This window comes from Meriones unguiculatus, chromosome 5, assembly GCF_030254825.1.
Source record: "Meriones unguiculatus strain TT.TT164.6M chromosome 5, Bangor_MerUng_6.1, whole genome shotgun sequence".
Taxonomy (NCBI): domain Eukaryota; kingdom Metazoa; phylum Chordata; class Mammalia; order Rodentia; family Muridae; genus Meriones; species Meriones unguiculatus.
Genome location: NC_083353.1, coordinates 109,876,044 through 109,896,622, shown reverse-complemented (window position 1 = coordinate 109,896,622; position 20,579 = coordinate 109,876,044). Strand labels below are relative to the sequence as shown.

Genomic DNA, 20,579 nt, shown 5'->3' with positions numbered 1-20,579 from the left:
ATGTCTGGTTCTGGAAACCTATTTAGCTTACTGGGGCTAGTGAGGTAACGGGGCTCTGAGGCGAACTTTCTACCATCACTTCATTAAACTAGCATGGTTGCATCCTAAGCCTTTATTCTTATACCCACAGATAAGTGCAGCTCTCATTCTTAATTAAAGAAGATTCTCTTTGCAACAGAGAGAGGCCATTGTAGAAAACAATTGTTCTAAATAAGAGAACAACTGATCATGGACTCCCCAGCCCTGAGGCACACATACATCCACAATAGAGCTCTTGCACCTAAGACTCAAAGAACATTGTAAAAGAGGGGGCAGAGGGTTTGTTCTCAGATTGTGCCTTCTAGCAATGACAGGGGTATTCACCTACGATATTTCAACAATATGGCTGCCTAAACAAGACCTGAGCAAGTACAGCACACACACACACACACACACACACACACACACACACACTCTCACACTCACATATACCCCAGCCCTGAGGTCTCAAATAATCCAATGATGCATCTCAAGACTTCTGAAAGAAAAAAAACAGTAAGCCAATTCTAAAACAGTAACAAATATTAGAGATGAAATTAATAAAGTAATCACTAACGCATAAATCAACCAAGCCAAGAGTTTGTTCTCTGAAAATGTTCCTCTGATCGACAAACCATTAGCCAACCTGACAAAAAAGAAAGAGGGAGAAGACCCAGATCAACAAAATTAGAGAGGAAAAGTTGTTACAACAGACTCCAATAAAAGCCAGGACAGGATTAGAGGACACTTCAATAACTTACACTCCCAAAGCAGTTTCTAAAGACAAGTGACCTCCCGAAATTAAAACCAGAATATACAAATAACCTGAGGATCTCCATCACAAGCAATGAGATAAAAACTGCAATTTAGCCTCTTCCCCAGAAGAAAAGGCCTGGGCCGGGTGGATTCACTGCTGATTCTGTCAGCTGTTCAGGGAAGGCTTACCACTAACTCTTCTTACTTCATCCCACAAAGCAAGAAGAAAAGGTCAGCCACCAAACTCATTCTACAAATCCAATGTTATGTTGGTACCCAAACCATGTAAAGGCAAAAAAGGAAGAAGGAAAGATAATTGTAGACTAATTTTTTTGATGATCATAGCTGCAAGAAGTCTTGTTTTCATTTGGTTTTTGTTTTTTTGCGATAGGGTCTCTCAATGTAGTCCTGGCTATCCTAGACCTCTCTATGTAGACCAGGCTGGGCTTGAACTCACAGAGATCCTTCTTCCTCTGCCCCCAAATGCTGGGATTAAAGGCATGCCCTATCATACCTAGCTCAAAAATTCGTAACAAAATCCCTGCAAAACAAATTCAGAAACACATTAAGAGGATCAGACGTCATGAGCGAGTGAGCCTCATTCCAGAGAGGCGAGGCTGGTTCAGCACATGTAAATCAATAAATGTCATGCACCATACAAACAAACTGAAGGACAGAAGCCACAAAATCATCTCAATTGATGCCACAAAGGCTTTTGACAAAGCTCAACACGCCTGCATAATAAAAGTCCTGGAGACACTGGGAATAGATGGAGCACGCTTCCAAATAATAAAGGTGATTTAAAACCAACCTCTGCCAGCGTTATACTAAACAGAGACAAACTGAAAGCACTTCCTCTAAAATCGGGAATGAGACAAGGATGCCCACTCTCCCCTCTGCTATTCAACATAGCGCTTCAGGTATCATCAACAGCAATTAGACAAGAGAAAGACATAATAGGAAAGAAAGGAATCAAATTGTCCTGATTTGCAGACAACGTGATTTTTTACTTAACAGACTATAGAATCTACTAGAAAACTCTAGATCTAAGAAACATTTACATCAAAGTTTCAGGGAAAAAAAATCAATATTAAAAAACAAAACAAAACAAAACCTTCCTCAACAGTGACTTCCCGGAGAAGAAATTAGGAAGAATATTTCATTCATAATGGCTCAAAAAATTAAGTGTCTAAAAATAAACCTAATCAAATAAGTGAAAGACCTCTACTACAAAAAAACATTAAGACATTGAAAAGGGAAATCAAAATAGATGCTAGATGACAAAAAGATCCTCGTGTGGTGAACAATGCCTTGGGGAACTGTGAGAGAGGCTCCAGGGAAAAAGGGAGAGGGCCTTCTACCTCAGGTACATTTTGTTCCCTGGATGTGATTTTGTGCCTCCTGTGTTAAACATTCATCAGTTTATAAGACATGCTTATCCTTGTTGGATGTCAGAATATAGCTATAGAACCCAATCTGGTGAGCGTACCCCGAGTCTGGATATGGCCGTCTGCCTTGCTTTTTTGTACTTTCCCAGATATAACCTATAATACATGCCAGGCAATTGTGTTTAAGTTGGTTTGTCCCAGGAAAGTTCTGGGAAAGGACTGTTCTGTTAATATTTAGTATGTGTTTACTGGCATTTATTTACATATTTTCTGAACTTAAACAACCTTCCTTGGATGACTGCTTTCTTTATTACATTAGTGTATAAAAGAACACTGAAACAGAAGCAAGATTGCTTACAGCGTTAGACTGTAGACCATCCCATTCTTTAAGGTTTTCAAATCCCAGGACTCACAGACAGATCTGCATAAGTTGAAAAAAGTTGTTGTTCATGCATTGGCTGAACTAATATTGTGAAAATGGCTATACTACCAAAATGAATCTATAGATTTAGTATAAAATACATCAAAATTTTGATGTTATATTTTACGGATCCAAGAACTCATATGGAACCACAAAAGACCACAGACCCCGAAAGTAATACTAAGTAAGAACACAGCAGGAGGTATCACAATACCTGACCTCAACTTACCCTACAGGCTTATGCAGCGTCTATGATGCTCTAGTGATACAGACAGCTTGGTACTGATGTAAAAACAGACAGGCAGACCAGTGAGAAAAAAAACAAAAGAGGACCTGAAAATATGCTGACAAAGGAGGCCAAAATTTGCAATTTGAAAAAGAGCCTGTTCAACAAATGGTGCTGATGAAACTGGACACCTACCAGGAGAATAATGAAAGTAAATATATATCTTTCACCTTATACAAAAAAATCAGTTGGAAATGCATCAACGGTCTTAAATCTGAAATGCTGAAACTGCTAAAGGGAAACTGGGAATACTCTTCAAGACATAGGTTAGGCAAGAACTGTCTTTAAAAAAACCTGCAACAGCAGAAGAACAAGCCCCAAGTATTGACAGGGGGTGTGGACCACAGGAAACTAAAAAGTTTCTGCACAGTAAAAGAATCCATCAACAGACATGGGCCAAAGAAACAGCCCAAAGAATGGTAGGAGATCTACCAGCTATCTTTCTGGGTGAGAGTGGGGCTGATATTAGGAATTTATGAAGAACTTCAAGTATTCAACACCAAAATCCCCTAAAGTTGCCAGTCAGCTGGGTGAATGAAATGAACACTGTTCTCAGAAGAAGAAACACAAGTTGCCAGTAATGATTTTTAAAAGCGTTGAACATCCCTCCTCATCAAGAAAATGCAAAAGAAGAGTGCTTTGGGATACCTGCTTACCCTAGCCAGAGTTATCAACAGATCTAAAGCAAATATTGGGAAAGGGGAACCTTTATTCACTGCTGGCAGGCAGGAAAGTCAATACAGACAATATGGAAGTTAATCGGAAGTTCCATAACAAATAAAAAATAGATCTACCATAAGACTATTCCTGCTATTCCACTCCTAGGCATATACTCAGAGAACTCCCTATCCTACCACGGAGACATGTTCATATGCATCTTTATTGGTGCTTTATTTATTATACCAAGAAAGTGAAACCAACCTAGTTGGCTATCCAACCGTAGATGAATGGGTAAAGAGAGTGTGTGGTACCTATACAAAAGGGAATGTTATTTACCTGTAGAGACAAAGGAAATAATGACATCTACAGAGAAATGGATGGACGTGGAAGGCACAGTATTTGGGGAGTTGACCCAAACTCAGAAAGATATGGATCCTAGCCGTCAACGTGTGCAAGTATATATGTAACCAGGCCTAAGTGTGGAGGAGAGCAAGAGAGGGTGATACTAGGTGATGAGGAGGGACAACATGCAAGCAAGGGTACCTAACTCATGACAGAGTATGTAAAGCTTAATTAAAAAAAATTCACCTCTGCAATACTCGTTTTTTTGAGGTTGATAAATAAATAAAAATGTAATGCTGGAGAGATGGCTCAGGAATGAGGAATATTGGCCACTTTTTCAGAGGACCCAAGTTCTATTCCCACATGGCAGCTCACAACCATCTGTAACTCTAGTCCCAGGGGCTCTGATGTCCTCTTCTGGCTTCTGTAGGTACCAAGCATGTGCGTGGTACACAAACACATGCAGAAAAACACTGATGCAAAGAACATAGAATAAAATAACTGGTCATGGAAGTTCAAAACCCTGAGTGAAGCTCCATGGCTTCCAGTGGCCATTCTGACTGTTCCATAAGGCAGGAGTCCATGAAGCAGGAGCTAGGGCTCAGTTCACTGAGAAGTGTGGAGCCTAAGACAGGGCAAGCGTTTGAGTGGCTTCTTTAAACCGCCTATGTGATGTGTTTGTGTGTTAGCAAGAATAAAGCATTTAAAAAAAAAAAAACGTATAAAACAGAAGAAATCAAATATATAAGAAGGAAAAATTAGATTAGGAAGAAATTAAGTGAAATAATAGAAAATTACAGAGAAAACGAGTTTAGTTATTTGACATGATCAAGAAAATTGACAAAGATGTTAAGAAAACAGACTCAAATTACTAAAATAAAAGGTGAAAATGGGATGTTCATCCTAATTCTGTGGAAGTAAAAGAAAGGCTGGTGCACAGCTGAATGTCCACCAGTTGGACGGCCCATGTGAAATGGACAAATTCTAGAAACACAACAACTACCACAACTACATCATGACAATAACCTAAATTGACTCATAACTAATAGGGTGTTAAAAACAAAAATTAAAAATCTCCCAACAAAGTTAAGTCCAGATCCAATGGCCTCCAGATGAAAACTGAAAATTTCACACAACTCCTCAAAATTTTCTCTAAATTTGAAAAGGAGATACTGTTTATCAACCTAGTACATGAAGCCAGCAATTCCTTGATGACACGGAAAGATGCTACAAGAAAATTATAGAACAATATCTCCCAAAACAGAACTGACTGATGAGGAACACCAATAAAGCCCAGCAAAGTAAGTCCAGTAGCAAATTAAAATGGCAATATGCTCTTTCTAGAATGCAAGGATTTTCTAACCCGTGAAAATTGACTGATATAAAATGTTACATTAACAGAACGAGGGGGAGAAGCCCTAGCATTATCATCTCAAATGAAGCATAAAACAAATTTGGCAAAATCTAACTCACTTTCATGACAAAAAGAATCAACAAACTGGTGGCAGAAGAAAACCACTTCAACAGAACAAAAGCCATGAATGGAAAAAAACCCATTACTTATGATTGAAAGTGTTTATTTGTAGGTGTCATAAAACATCTTTAAATAGTTATGTTAAAACCAGTATTGGAAGTTCAAGCCATAGAAATTAGGCATGGAAAAGAAAAAAGGCAAAGGTGAAAGGGAAGCAGAAAGATGTTCTATGCTCTCATATTGTATAGGCTTGGCTTATGGGATGCCCCATAGGGTCCATAAAGAAGGAGTATGACCTCTTAAACGAGTTGAGCAACATAGCAAACAAAATTAGTTGCTATGAACAACCTGGAGAGGAAGTTACCAAAATCATTCAATTTTCAGTAACATCACAAAAGAAGTAAAAAAAAAAAAAAAAAAAAGAAAGAAAGAAAAAAAGTGTAATAAAAACTATAAACTGTTGGGGGCCTGGAGAAACCACTCGGTGGTTAAAAGTGCTTACTGCTCTTGCAAAGGACCAGGCTCAATTCCCAGCACCACAATCATCTGTAATTCTAGTTCCAAGAACTCCAGTGCCCTCTTCTGGCCTCCATGGGCACTGCACCCACGTGGTGCACATTCATATGTGCAGATAACACAGTCAGTCATATAGATAAAAATCATATTGTCTGGCTCCCAATACTGATGCTTTTTCTGCTTACTGGTTTGCTGTAAGGTGAGGGGCCTTGAGCACATGCTCCTCCTGCTATGAACTCTGCTATACCTTCCTTTGTCAGTGGACTGACACCCTTGGAAGCCATGAATCAGAATACATCTTTCCTCCCATAAGCTGTTTTGTCACTAGGATACAAAAGCGAGCGACACTCTAACGAGTCACATCTTTTACTCCTAAAACTTATTGCAAGGCTTCGCTCATCAAAATAGTGTGTTATGAACATACAGACGGGACCCATGAAATAGAAGAGAGAGACACTAGACGGAAACCCTTGAAGCATCATGACCAAATATTTGTTGACGGGGATGCTGAGCGTATTAGAGAGCAATCAACAGTCTTTAAACGAACAATATTGAGAAAACTGGGCAGCTACATGTAAAAGAAAGAAGCTGGGCCCTTACTAACACAATATACAGAATCAGCTCAAGATGAGTAAAAGCTTAAGCGTAAAGACTCGCAGCTGCAGAATTCTTACTAGACACAGAGCGGAGCATTCCCGTGGCACTGGAGTCGGCAGCGGTTTCTTGGCTGTAACACCGAAGGCATAGGCAGCAAGAGAAAGGGGGACTGATTTAAAAATCCATCCATTAAAAGACTACAAGAAAATGTCAACAGGTAAAAGAGGCGACCCACAACATGGGAGAAAATATTTGTAAGTCATTAGGCCGACGTGGAATTAATACTCAGAATATACAGAGAGCACCTGAGGCTCAACAAGAAGAAAAAAAAAATCCAATTGAAAATGGGCCAAGCGGGCTCTTCACAGGAGTCTGGGGACAGTGTGAGTTCCTTAGGCATCAGGGGAGATTTAAATGAATCTGGTCACGGACGTAGAAACCCACAGCTGACTGGGAATGTCTGGCAGAGACACCAGTGAGAATGCTGGGGATGGGAGCCACACTCGGCTCTTTGCACCCTGTGAGAGGGGTTGGCTTTCTGGTCTGGGGCCATGGAGAGGCCTGTTTTTGCCAGTCCATTGTCTACCCAGAAAAGGGAACACCACAAGTCTTCCTGGACTTAGAAACCTGAGAGGAGGTGAAAGAAACCGGAAGTCAAGACCCACAAACACTGTGGTTGTTGTTGTTGTTGTTTTTCCTTTCCTTTTTCATTTTTGTTTTGGTATGCAGTGCGTGTATATGTGTGTGTGTGTACATATGTGTATGCGGGGGCTAGCACCAGTGTGTGCACTTGACTTGTGGAGGCAAAGGGACCAACAATGTGTGTCTTCCTTTGTTATCCTTCACCTTAATTTTTGAGACACAGACTTCACTAAATGTGAAGCTTACTATTTGCATCAGAGTGGGTGCTCAGGGATTTCCCAGGACCCTCCTGCCTCCACCCCTGCTGGGATTACAGGTGTGCACATGCCAGTGAGTTTTTCACGTGTGTTCTAAGGATCTGAACTTAGATCCTCATGCTTGTGTGGCGCTTGTGTACCACTGAGCCTCTCCCTACCCCCTTTCTGTTTCTGGGTGGACAAGAGACCTTTCTCCCACCACACTTTGCTCTCCAACTAGGAACAGTGTCCTCCCTGGTATCACCCACAGGCTTTCCCAGGTCAAATGCTCACTCGACATCAGTGACAACTGCTGTGCTCTGTGACTATTCACAGAAGGCTAAGTGCGCATTGAAAGTGCCTGGGCTATGAGGGGTCTGAGTGCTAGGACCTGTCTTTAGTGCTTTATTCTGCATGAGCCCAGAGGTGACAGCGATGTCATCCGGAGTCCTCACCTGGATAGAGCCTGAAGAACCCAGTTGAGCTGCCAAAATACTGCCAGGTCAGGGTAGGGTCTCTCTGGAAGTTCTCCACAAACACGGGGTTCAGGGCCTCGGACATATAGACCCCATTTAAAATGTCTGGGTCTGGAGGTGAGAACACAGAAGGAGCTTCAGGGGGGAATGGAGTTAGAAGCGCGCGACTTGGGCTGCACACGAAAACACGGGTGAGCTCGCCTGCCTCCCTGAGGGCTGCATCTGCAGCCTGTGCTCACTCATCCAGAGGCATCGCCTTTCTCCCAGCCCATGTGCTGAGGTTTGGACGCAGCCTGTGTGTGTGTATCCAGGGCTTGGGTTGGATGCGTGGTGTGAGAAAGGATGGAGTTTATCGGGGAGGTGGTTGGACCACCATGGGTGCTGCCCTAGGACAGAGATTTTTAGAATTCTATGGACTCTGGTGAGTTCTTTTGAAAGTGTTTCTGTAGAAGAGAGAGGCTAGCTTTCCCCACTCTTCAGCTTCCTGCTTCCTTGCATGGTTGAGCCCCCTTACACAGACCCCCAGCATGACACCCTTTGCCACAGCGGATGCAGCCGGGAGGCTCACCGAAGCATTGCCATGCTGGCTAAACTCAGCTGCCCAGACCTTGAGCCCAGGAAACCTCTCCTATGCTGTTTAGCTTCAGAAGTTTGGTCACAGCAACGGAAAACAGAACACTCTGCCTGTGTAGAGTGATTTCTCTTCTCGTCCTCTCAGGGAGGTTGGAGGGAACAGCTAATGCCCTGTAGTGCTTCCGGGGAAAACGGACACGAAACGTTTAAAACCTTCCAGGATCCCCACCCTGCCCCCTAGGCTGCCCAGTGGCAAGGGCACAGTCACCTTTGTTGTACACGTTGGTGGGCAGCTGGACGTTGCTCATGGAGACATTCACCCTCAGGTTGCTGAAGTGCGCATTGGACTCGAGGAGAAACTCGTCTCCCAGCTCCACGTAGTTGCCTTTCTCATCCTTCTCGTTGATTAGCACCGAGTTGTAGTAGTTAAACTGGGGAGGGAGGGGAGCAGGAAGGTCAGAGGACGTGAGGCCAGGCCGGGCTGGATGGGTTGCCAGAGCCCAGTGATGCCGCACTTGGGGGATGGAGTGACGAGGTCACAACACACATGAAGATAACTGGATGAGGGGCCTCACTGGCTGATGGGGGCCCAATTGGCCCAATCACTGCTCTGGTTCTCCACTTGGCTTAGTGTATGTGGCAAAAATCACAAGTCAGAAGCAGACAGATAGTCAGACAGACAGACAGATGGAGAATCAAGGAGCCAGTGGAGGCAAAAGACCATGCCAGTTTCTTTCAGGTGGTGAGGGTCCTGGAGAGTCAGATGGTTTGAAGAGCCTCTGGGGCCTTGCCCTGCAAGCGGACCTGTGTCCTGCTCTGTTTCCTCCCCACGGGGCAGGAAGGCTGTGACCCAAGGGACCATAATCAGAGCCATTTCTTCCCTACTCCCTCCACACTACAAGCCTCATACCTTGACCCCTCGAGAACTGTGGCCACAACACCCCTCCCAGCTCCATCTTGCTGCCCCTGGGTCAGTATTAGCTCTGTGAGCTCAGGTTCAGCTAGGTTCCTCCCTGACTACTCCAGCTTTTACACGCTAGAGAGCTGCTTAGTTTTTTTTGGTCAGCTTGACACAAGTTTGGGCCATCTTGGAAGAGGCATCCCAAAATGAGAAAATGCCTCCATCAGATCAGCCTGGAGGCAAGCGTGTGGGAGCATTTCATTGATTAATGATTAGTGTGGGAGGGCCCAGTGCACTGGGGAGAGGCATGCCACCCCTGGGCAGATGGTGAATGGTTATGTAAGAAAGCAAACCGAGCGAACCAAGGGAGCAACCCCGTAAGCATTTTCCCTCCACGGCTCTGCTTCAGTTTCTGACTCCAGATTCTTGCTTTGAATTCCCCACCTTGGCTTCCCCCCACTGACATATTGTGATGTGTAAACCTAATAAGCCCTTTCTTCCCAAGTTGCTCTTGGCCATGGCGTTTGCCACAGTGATGGAAAGCAAGCAGGACACCGGACACCCAACACCCCACGCCACCTCTGGACCCAGGCCTCTCTCAGGTAATATCCCATCCTACTGTCCCCTAGACAAAGGGCTTACACTCATTGCATCCTTAACCAACCCGAGCCTTCTTCTTCCTGGGCCTTCGCCTATCTCTCAGCACAGAGGCACTCCTCAGCACCTCAGCTTCCCAAGTGCCTTCCCCAGGGCTGCCCCTGCTGAGCCTTCCCTCTCCCATCTGCTTCCCAACTGCTCGCTGTTCCACCCCCAACCCCACGCTTTCTCTGCACCATCTCTGACAGCATCAGGAAGTAGGGAGAAAGGCTCGCAGACCAAGCCAGGGCACAGCCTGGCACAGGGGACATAGACTGAGCGGCTGCTGCCTGGCTCCCCTCACAGTTGGTACTCCAGCTGCCATGGGGGTGGGGCAGGGCCAGCCATCCTGGCACCCACTCCCTAGACTTACCACCAGAGATGCATTGAATTCATGATTCAGGTCAGCCTCCTCGGCGGCCTCCACCAGGCTCTGAGGGAGGGAGCGCAAAAGGAAGGGAGAGTCATCAGCAATTGCCTTCCTCTGCCACCCCAGCCCAAGCTCTCTGCTCTTCTCTCTCCTTTTCAACCCTCTGCTTCTCTCGCCCTTTCAGCCATGAGGACCCAACCTCCACGGTTCCTAGGTGCTCTGTGGTGCTCGGGTGACCTTGTCCCTGAACGTCTACAAAGCCTTCCTGGGAACAGGAGGCTCTTGTAGGCTATGTACCCTGACGCATATGTATGTATGTGGTGACCTGGTTAGTATAACAGTCTGCACTGCACTCAGCCGGGAGAGGGCCATCTACAGTCAGTTCACAAGGCCAGTGCTGGGGATGGGCAGTGGCACCTTAACGGCCTCGGCTTTCCTCCGAAGCATGGTCTCCATGTCTTCCGAGAACTTCTTCACCAGCTCCAAGCCATCCACCTCTTTGATCTTCAGACTGGGTTCTGCATCCTTGTACTTCTGAGAAGAGCAAAGATGGAAAGAAGTATATCTTTGCTCCGGACCAGGGTGCCTATACCTGAACACAGCAGGGTCATTCTTGTCCTAAAACCTTACCGGCTCCCCTACAGTCAGATCCCCACCCCACCCCATGACCTCCTAATCATAGACTTCAGTGTCTGTCTTCAAATGTCCTCTGTTCAGGCCTCCAGACGGAGGAAAGTGTTTATCCTCAGTGGGAGTCAACTGACATTAAACCAGTCAGAGGGAGTGAGATGGGCAGCTTAGGGGAGACTGGACACTGGAGGAGGTGGGGTACCAGCAGTCCCTGTTCCTTGCAATCCACAGCTTTTCTGATGCCTAATGAGACGCCTGTGAAGGTGACTGAGATTCAGCCTCAGTGTCCATTTTCCTTTGGTCAGCTCCTGAGAACAATAATCCTCTCTCTCTCTCTCTCTCTCTCTCTCTCTCTCTCTCTCTCTCTCTGTGTGTGTGTGTGTGTACCTGCATCCTACTGAGGGACCTAATGACACTTCCAGGAGAAGTGATGCCAGTGAGTCCAGGCTAGCCCAGGGAGTCAGGTTCAAATTCCTGTCTGCTCAGGGAAAATCCAGAATGAGTCACCAATGACTCTTGACTAGCCCTGTAACCTGTTAGTCCTATGATCTTAGGCAGGTTACTTAGCATCCTCCTCTGTAAGACGTGATGCTTCTCTAGCTTTTGACAGTGCTGTAGAGTGCATAGACTCGATTAGATAATGCTTTTACCCCAAATGACTGCATAATCCCTTCTCATCTTCCTCACCGGCGGCTGCAGGTTCAAAGAGGGAAATCAAACAGGCTGTTGTGGAGTAGTGTGAGGGCTCTTAAGTTTTCGAGAGCCCCCAAGGGTCCACCCTGGTTCCTCCCACTTTCTGAAGCACAAATGGAATGAGAGCTCCCTCTCAGAGTGTGCATAGAGCTGGCATAAAAGCTGAGGATGCCATCATTTGCAAGATGGAGAAGATGCCTCTTGGGATTGTGGAAATTTGGATTAAAGCATGTTGCAGTCTCTTAGGTTATGGTGCTAACAGAAGGCAACACCCTTGAGAACGTGTCCAGGGAGTCGGGTACCAGAAAACCGATGCCAGCTCAAGAGCTGGCTGAGCACAGGTCAGCCATGGATCTGCACTTGAGCACTTAATGAACAAGGGTGGCAAGGTTGCCCTCCTGTCAGGCCCACTTCTGCTGGGAGCCAGGCACAGGCTCAGCCTGCCAGGGCACGGGGGGGGGATGCTGTGTCCCTGGGTACAGCCTGGGTGCCAGTGCCCACCAGAACCTCCATGCTTGCATAGAGGAAATTGACACCTCCTGCTTGCAGCTGGCAGCCTGCTGCCCCTTCTGGCCCCCTGTCCGTGCTCTGATCAGCTCTCTCTGGCTCCTTCCCAGGCATTCACACCAAGCCTCCACCACCCACCCAATAAACCTCTTGCATGTCTAATCTCGTCCTTGGCTTCCTGAGGATCTGAACTGATAGAATGCTCCTGACCCCACTGTCAAAGCTGGTTAGCCCTCAGAGTAGAGCCTCTCTGGGCCCCATCTGAATATGAGAAGATTGATAGAGATGGTCTCTCAGGCCTCCTAGAGCTGTGATGTTGGGAGTTCTATCCCTGCCTGGGGAGAGGCCCTCTGACCATACTCGAGCTTCCTAGAAGAGCACTGACCTTCTGCAGCAGGAGAGAGCCTGAGTATCTGGTCACAGTTTTGTACAGATTCCTGCCAAAGGCATCAGCCCACAGCTTCACTCTGCAAGATAGGGAAGCCCGTGAGCACATTCTCATGAGGATTGGATGCCAGACCCTCAAAGGTGACAGCCTCATTGCCTACATACAAAGCAGGCGTCTCAAACATAGGCACACTTGTGACCCACAGACATCCATGTGCGCGCACACACACACACACACACACACACACACACACACTGACCAACGCCCAACATTCCTGTGATGGTTAGCTTTAGTTGTCAACTTGACACAACCTTGAACCACCCAGGAAGAGTCTCAAGGAGGGACTGTCTGTATTACATGCCTCTTGGGGGACTGTCTTAATTAACTGATCTGGGAAGATCCAACCCATTGTGGATGGCACCATTCCCTAGGCACTAGTCCCCAACTGCGTGAAACTAGAGCAACTGAGCTGAGCACAAGGGAGCAAGCGAGGAAGCATGCATTCACTCCTCTCTGTGCTATGTTGCGCTCCCTGCTACCACGGACTGTAAGCCAGAATGGCGAGCAACCTCTTTCTACCTTAAGCTAGTTGTGTCAGGGTGTCTATCACAGCGACGGAAAGTAAACTTAGCACAGACCCTGTCCCCCGAAGTTGCAGCCTGGCCCAGGAGGGAAACTAGAGGACTCATGGGGGTCTGTGGCTGCTCCAGGGCACCGTGCACACTCTGCCTGGATTCAGAGGGCCAAAGAGCTAATGGGCTCAGAATGAATCCTGCCCTTATGGTATCAAGGACCTTTCGGTGAGACAGGAAGGAGGAGGGAAAGGCTGTGAAGGTCTGGACCAGAGCGGGGAAAGCCCTGAACCAGCCTGCAACTTCCCAAGCCAATACCGTGTGTCTAATTGAGGTCATAAGACCCTGCCTTGTTGAACCCCCACAGGCCCTGGGGGCGGTGTGGAATGGCTCAAAGTGCTTGTCTGGGCTCTAAGAGTAGGGCAGGCTGGGAGGGTAAACTGGTGGGGGCCTTGTCCCCTCCTTCCTTCCTAGAAGGTAGGCTCCCAGTCTTTCGGGAACAGGCAGCCAGAGCAAGTGTGGTTCCTTTAAGGTCAGCAGCACACACTGACACCGGCACTTACTGAGCTGTGACTGTAGGTCACACTATCTCCACAGTGGCCACGCCCCATACGGACACCCTTTCCCATGGAGTAGTGTGGTACTCCTTTGGCGGAGGATAGTAACCATGGAGAGGGAAGGGGTGGAGGAGGCAGGCTCTGAGTTCAGCATCTAAAGAGAAGTAAAGGTTAGCCTGGTGAGGAGATTTGGAAGAGAGTTTGGGATAGAGAGCTCGGAGGAGTGGGAAGTGACTTCAAGGCCTCCAGCCTGGCTTGTTGACTGTAGCTGAGAAGATAAGGAAGGTCGCCTTAGTGAATCAGGACTTGGGGAAGGTGATGCATGCAGCTTGGGCCATGTTAAATGCGAACCTCTGACACAAGGCCACCGAGTGTGCCTTAGGAGCTACCAAAACATTGACAAACTCCCATGATGCTCAAGAGGAAGTGTGCATACCCATTGAGTATGGGAATTTGACAGGTAAGAGACTGGGTGGAGCCACAGGACAGGAACAGGACTGAGACACTGAAGGCAAATGGACTCTCGTCAAGGAAACTGTGTAGTATGGGTTGATCTGTGATGACAGGCAGTGGGGCATCTTGTGGTTTCAGGGACACGCAGATGTTAAGGTTCTCTTGAGGGTGGCAGAGAAATCACTCAGGAGACCACGAGAAGCCAGTCCCTGTGTTCAAGAGAAAAGGGGAGCACTCCAAAATGCCAGGTATGGGGGGCACCCCTGATCGCTAGGATCAGTCACCGGGAGGCTTTTGGCTTGTGTATAAAGGGCAAGTGGCAGTGGCTGAGGGCCCATCGGGACAGGATGGGGGAGGGGAGAGGACTGCAAAGGACCTGGTGAGAGAGGGAGGAGTGGGAGTGGCAGAGCTCTGTCCTCCTGGGAAAGGAAGGCAGCAGCAGGGCTATGTGGAGGTGGCTAGCCCATGCTGCTCTTGAGGTTTCTGTGTGGATGGCCACCCTGGATGCCAGCCATCTTTTCTTGGCCCCCTGCCACTCATTGCCTTCTGAGATAACTGCTCAGCTTGTGCGAGGCTGCAGGGGCTTGTCTCAAAAGCCAGGCAGGCTCAGCAGGACAGATTCCAGCACTTTCATCTGGGGGCCTGCATGCTTGGAGAACGGTAGTACCTCCCTCACCGAGAGATTGCCTGGCCCAGAGCCATCGCTGTGACAGTGCTAAGCAAAGCAAGGGGGGAGGGTCACGTCATGTCACGGAGGCCCACTCTTCCCAAATCACAGGTACTTCACGGGCCCCTGTCCTGACAGCGAGGCTCACAGTGCACTCACAGCAGGGGCCCTGCCCTCTTACCCTGCCCCATCCCCAGTGGAAATACCAGGCCCCACACCACCTTCCAGCCACCACCGGGACCATTGTGGACAGTGGTCAGCAGAGAGGGCTGCATAGATATGGTCTAGGATGCTCAGCTCCCTTTAGTATCTGGAATGCTCCTGACTGAAAACAAATCCCCGGAGAGAATTGTATCAGGTGTAAATTATGGGTGCCAATTTCTTCCCAAACACCAGCCTTACTCTGCAGTGTAGAATCAAAGCCTTGAAGGAGGCAGAGAGGCATAGAAAGAACGAGACCATTGAAACCCATCCTGAGTTCCTAGACAAGGCCCTGGTGTGTCTGTAGGTACCATCATGCCCGTACGTTTACAGCCGCCTGTCCATTTACAGACACTTTGCCCCTTCTCAGGGTTCAAGCAGAGATCAGTCAGTGAGTCCTGTGGGGGTGGGGCACAGTAGTCACTTCCAGAAACACTGCAGCTCAACCCCACACTATCTTGTAGCTATCCTCCCTGCTAGATGCCTGCCTCCTCATCCAGCCCTGCCATCAACCACACAAAGCCAGAAGGTAAGGGCAGGTGGACTCCAGAGTCAGCAAGGGTATGAGGAGGGCAGGAGATAGGGAGGAAAGGGTGTTTCAGAGGCAGAGCAGCTGGCCAGAGGGAGGAGGCTACAAGAAGGGTCTTCAGGGTAGGCTCAAAACTCGAGGCTCACGTTTCCAGAGGAACTGTGGTCTGGCCCCTCACAGCAGGCAGGGAGGTGTCCAAGAGCAGCAGCCACAGGATGACTGGCATCTTCGGCAGGAAGGTCCACGCTGCTGTCCACTGTCCACAGTGGTCCCGGTGGTGGCTGGAAGGTGCTGTGGGGCATCTTGGCATGGTGCTTCCTCCAGGCATGGGGCAGGGGAAGAAGACACAGCAGTGAGTGTGCTTGCTGCCACCCAGGTCCCTGGGCGGGCATGCAAGTGTTCTGCCTGCTGGCCAGTCCCAAGTAAAAGAAACTGCCTCCAGTTGCAGCCAGCAGAGGGTCCACCCCAGGTGATCAGATGCTTTGCCGTTGGCCGTCCAGAGGGAGAGGCCCTGAGCAAGCACCCCCCCCCCATCTAATCCATCAGCCTCTCCTCTAATCCTTTCTGTTGTCAGAGGAGGGGGCTGGTGCAGGAGTGGGGTGACCTCAGCAGGATTGCCCTGATTCCAGCTCCGAGCAGCTGGCCCAGCATGTCCTTCTGTTTCAAAGAGGCCAACCTGTATCCTCCGAACTCAGTGGAATGAGTCTGCCCATTTTGGCAGCTGTTTGTTCAGAGCTGTGCTAGGCCAAGGCCCTGAAGGATCCTCCAAGCATCCTTAGGACAGCACAGCCATCCCACTCTGTAGGGGCTAGGCTCTGTGGGTGCTGAGAGGGAGAGAGGGGAGGAGGCAGTATGGCTCATGTTTCCAGGCCTGGAGCTCTAGGGCCAGCCAATTGAGGCAGGCAAGCATAGAGCTAACCTTAGTAACCTGGAGCTTCACTTGCCCGGGAGGGACATATCCCTCTTTTCTAACAATGCATTTGGCAACCAAGCACTTCCATGCTGTGCACACACATCCCTCTATAAACAGTGTTTCTCACCAGAGTTTTGACCTGCTGAAAAACAAAAAAACAAACAACAACAACAACAAACCTATCAGACAAAGTTTCCCCATTCCCTCCTGGAAGTCACTGCTCCACTTTCTGTCTTTGTTTTTTGACTGCCTCATTTTAGTGAAATGTCCTTGTCATCTTTTTATCACTGTCTTACCTTACTTAGCATAGTGTCCTTAGTTCACACATGTAACATGTACCAGACGGCTTTCTTTTTAAGGCTGTATTCCTTTACCATGAGTATGTATGTTTTGCTTGACTATTTAGCCCTCATGACCAATAGACATTTGGTCAACCATCACATTAGTCAAAATTCTCTGTATATCTTTTTCCTCTCTAGGTTACAAGCCAGTCACCTTCCATGGCCTAACTTGGGGGTTCTTCTGGATTGCCCTTTATGGGCCCCTCTGGAGGTTCATTGGTACAGCCACCCCTTGGAATCCAGGACTCTTTTCCATCCATGGATCCACCATCAGGAATCCACCATGGGATTCCTGCACAGAAAGCTGGCAAACAGTTGTCTCCCTATATAGATGTCCCTCTACCTTGCAGCCCTCGGTCTGTGGTGGCCCTTGGGTGGTCAGCTCTCTTTACTTCCATGTCAGCTCCAGCTGGCATCCTTCAGTCACTGCCTGACCTCCCTGCTTTCTTTGTATCTGGTCTCAACAAGCATGCCTGTCAATCAGCCGTGCACGGGTTACCTCAAGAAGTCCCCGTACTTCCTGTGGCTCTTGTCTGACAGCTGGTCTCCTTGGCTCAGGGACTCTGAGAATGTAAGTCTTTTGTCCTCACCCTGCTTAGGGGATCATGTGGCTGCCACCTGACTTAAAGAATCAGACCTTTTTAACTGCAGGTCACAAGGTCCCATACCTCCCTGCTTTGGTCGCCCTTCCTGCTCTGGTCCCTGCTGTTCCTTGGGCACCTTGGATATGCTCTTCTTCAGGGCCTCCAACCGGGGACTCTGTGGCCGGCTCAGTGGCTCTGCTCACAATGCTGTCATTCAGCGGGATCTTGCAGTTTGCTCTGTTACTGTGACAGCAGGTGTGAAATGGAGACAGTGGGTTCTGTCCATGGTCCTGGAGAAAGGACACTGGGTTTTGGTGTGGGCCCATGCTGCCTTTCTCACTGCACAAATCGAAGGGAAGGAGAGGCTCACAGACAAAAAGTTACCAAACCAAAACACATGTGCACATGCACATGCCACAATGGAATCCATTTTGTGCTGGCCAGATAAATACTCCCGGGCATGGGGAGTGTCCTGGAGTGGGGTTGATAAGCCCAGTGATGTTCCATTGGAGAAAAATGATTTTCCCCATCTCAGCAGATATCAACAGCAAATAGCTTCTTTCAGAGCTGGGACTTTGTGTCTACTTCCTTTTTAGAGGATTTTTTTCTTTTTCTCTAGTTTGGGTGTATTTGCAGTGGTTATACTAGTTAAATATTTCTAACCAGGGATTTGAAATCTGAGACGATCTGATCAGAGCCATCACTTCTGAGTCCCATCTTTCAGGCGAGACCAACCTCCCAGGATGGCTTTGAAGTCACTATGTAGCCGAGGGTGACTGTGATCTCCTGATCCTCCTGTTTCTACCTCTTGAGCGCAAATGAACACACATAGATAGTCACACACAGATATGCACACACATGCACAATTGCATGTGCACACAAGCACAAGTGCATACATGCGTGTATGCAAACACAAAGATACATGCATTCACACACATTTACATGTAGATGCACGTACATACACACACACACACGCGCACACACACATGAATACATACAAACCTTTATATATACATGGACATTACGTTAGTTTCTTTTCTGTTGTAATAAAAAATAATGGCCAAGGCTACTGAAATAATGAGAATTCCATAGCTCACCAGAAGGCTAGAGGCAGATGGTCCCAGAATTGATTAATGCTGGTCAAAAATGTCACCAAAGACCCAAGTTACTTGTGCTGTCATCATCTGTCATGCTCAGGATTTTGGATTGTCCAGATGTTGCCATTGTTCCGGGCACTGTACACACGATAACACCTTGATGAAGGAGAGTGGCTAATTTTTCCGTAGGTCTCTTGTGCTTGGTAAATACAATACCGTGGAAGCTGCCCAGTAGACTTCCATGTACCTGTCTTTGGGCAGACAGCATTCTCCACTGTGCTGGAGGTGGCCAAGGAATAGGATACCGAGACCAAGTTAGAGCAATCATGTTCTCTCCTGGATGGGGTTGGGGCCACCACCAAAGGAATGTAACCACACAGGCAATTCCAGAAAAATCTAAAATGGAGGCAGGATGTGGAAGCTACTGCCACCAGCCTTTCAGGGTATCTGCAGCATGTACACTAGGCTTCCCTCTTCTCTAGTTAGCGAGCACCCCTTTCTTAGGCCTTACGGAAGTCAGTGACACCCCAGGGACAAGCTAGACCTGCTGAGTGCAACCTCCGAGATGTGGGCATTTTGGAGAAACACTGCAAAGGGCGAGGTAGGTGGCAAGATGTGGGCGACAGGGCTTCTGCATTGGGATGCTATCAATGGTAGAGACCAAGGTTTTCAAATGCCTGTGGGTTGGCTGGGTTGAACAACCTCTTGCCACCTGTACAGCGGATTCATAGAAGGATGCTGGCTTGTGGAGGCAAGGTCACGAGGAACACTGTATGTCTGGTCTGAAAGGAGCAGGCGCATTCTCCACCCATGCTGGGGGCAGCCAAGAATTAGGACACCAAGACTAAGTTAGAACAGCCGCAGTTCCTTCATGGATGGGGCTGGGGCCACATAGGCAATTAAAAAAAATAGGTTTGCTTGGATGGAGGTGGGGTGGGGAAGGACAGCTGCCTGCCCTAGAACAGAATGGCAAGAAGCGGTTGATTAGATACATGCATGGCAACAAGGACTGAAAGCAGCAATGTAGCATTTGGTGGGAAAAACAAAGGCAAGCTTATAACACAACAGCATTGACAGAAATGAAAAATATAGGGAACAATTGCTCAGAATGCAGAAATCACTGATAGAAAAATTATAACGTATTTCACTAAAAATACGAGCATGTGTACCAGAAAAGCTATTAAGAGGGTAACGGCAAACAACAAATGGGAAGAGTGTTGACAAGCGATTCATGTGAGAGTTTATGAAGAACAACCAATGTGGAAAAGCAAATGGGCCACGGGAAAATGGGGGCGTACATTGGTCAGGCTTTTCCCACACAATCATCTACAAATGGTCATCATTCCGTCTGCAGCAGGGGCACAGACCATGAGCTATGGTCTGGAGGGGCTGGAAGGGCGGGTAATATCTTGCTGTGATGTGAATGTGTAGCCATTGGAGTTCATGTGTGGCCCAAGGAAGTGTCTTGGGGCTGGCGAAGGTCTGCAGCTCTGTGTCTTACCGTCCTAGGGAATAAATAGGCTGAGAGGGCCACCACACCTTCTGTGTAAAAAGTATTCGTTGCTTTACTCATAAAAGTCAAAAGTCTGGAAACATCCAAGGTCTACCAAGGTCCAACAATTCAAACGCGAATTCTACACAGCAAAGCAAATAAACACGGCGATGAGCGAAGCCGTCGGATAATAAAGAAGAGAGTTGCACAATCACATGTCTAGTATGAAGCTCAAGATAAGAATCCGTGACAGCATGAGTCGGGCTACCTCATGCTGGGGAATTCCAGGTACTTGCACACATGGCCCGAGCTTGGAGAAACTTGCGCTTTGAGCACTTGGTTTGAGTTCTCCAACTGAAGATATAATTAGCATAGCCAATGGGCCAAAATCCTGGTTTCTGCCCAGAAACATCCGCTATGTCATCGTGAGTCCCTGAAGGTCACCTGCCAATAAGCACAGTTGCTTTGAGTCGAATGGTGTCCCCTCTTGGATGCACATGTTCCAGTCCTGGCTTCCAGCACACCAGAGTGTGTCCTTGTTTGGAAACAGGGCCACTGCCGTTGTTCAAGGCAAGCTCTTGTAGTAGAGTGGATCCCTCTTCTTCTTTTATTTTTAAGTTTATTTTGAATTTAATACCTTCCTCCCACCCTATTCACCCCATA

The 20,579-nt window shown here is 47.7% G+C and overlaps 1 protein-coding gene across 3 annotated transcripts in view; it reads right to left on the bottom strand.

The window, feature by feature from the left end:
• The window catches only part of Cacna2d4 (calcium voltage-gated channel auxiliary subunit alpha2delta 4), a 102,303-nt gene extending 86,489 nt beyond the window's left edge, over positions 1-15,814 (bottom strand). For 2 of the 3 annotated variants that reach the window (XM_060384030.1, XM_021650566.2), the window contains exons 1-6: positions 15,636-15,799; positions 12,508-12,589; positions 10,710-10,826; positions 10,296-10,355; positions 8,654-8,816; positions 7,792-7,923 (exon numbers count right to left, since the gene is read on the bottom strand). In XM_060384030.1, the coding sequence (XP_060240013.1) occupies positions 7,792-7,923; positions 8,654-8,816; positions 10,296-10,355; positions 10,710-10,826; positions 12,508-12,589; positions 15,636-15,799 (718 nt within the window). Of the gene's footprint in view, positions 1-7,791; positions 7,924-8,653; positions 8,817-10,295; positions 10,356-10,709; positions 10,827-12,507; positions 12,590-15,635 lie in introns of all 3 variants that reach the window. The other variant, XM_021650565.2, reaches the window with a different exon arrangement.
• Between the last annotated feature and the right edge of the window lie 4,765 nt (positions 15,815-20,579).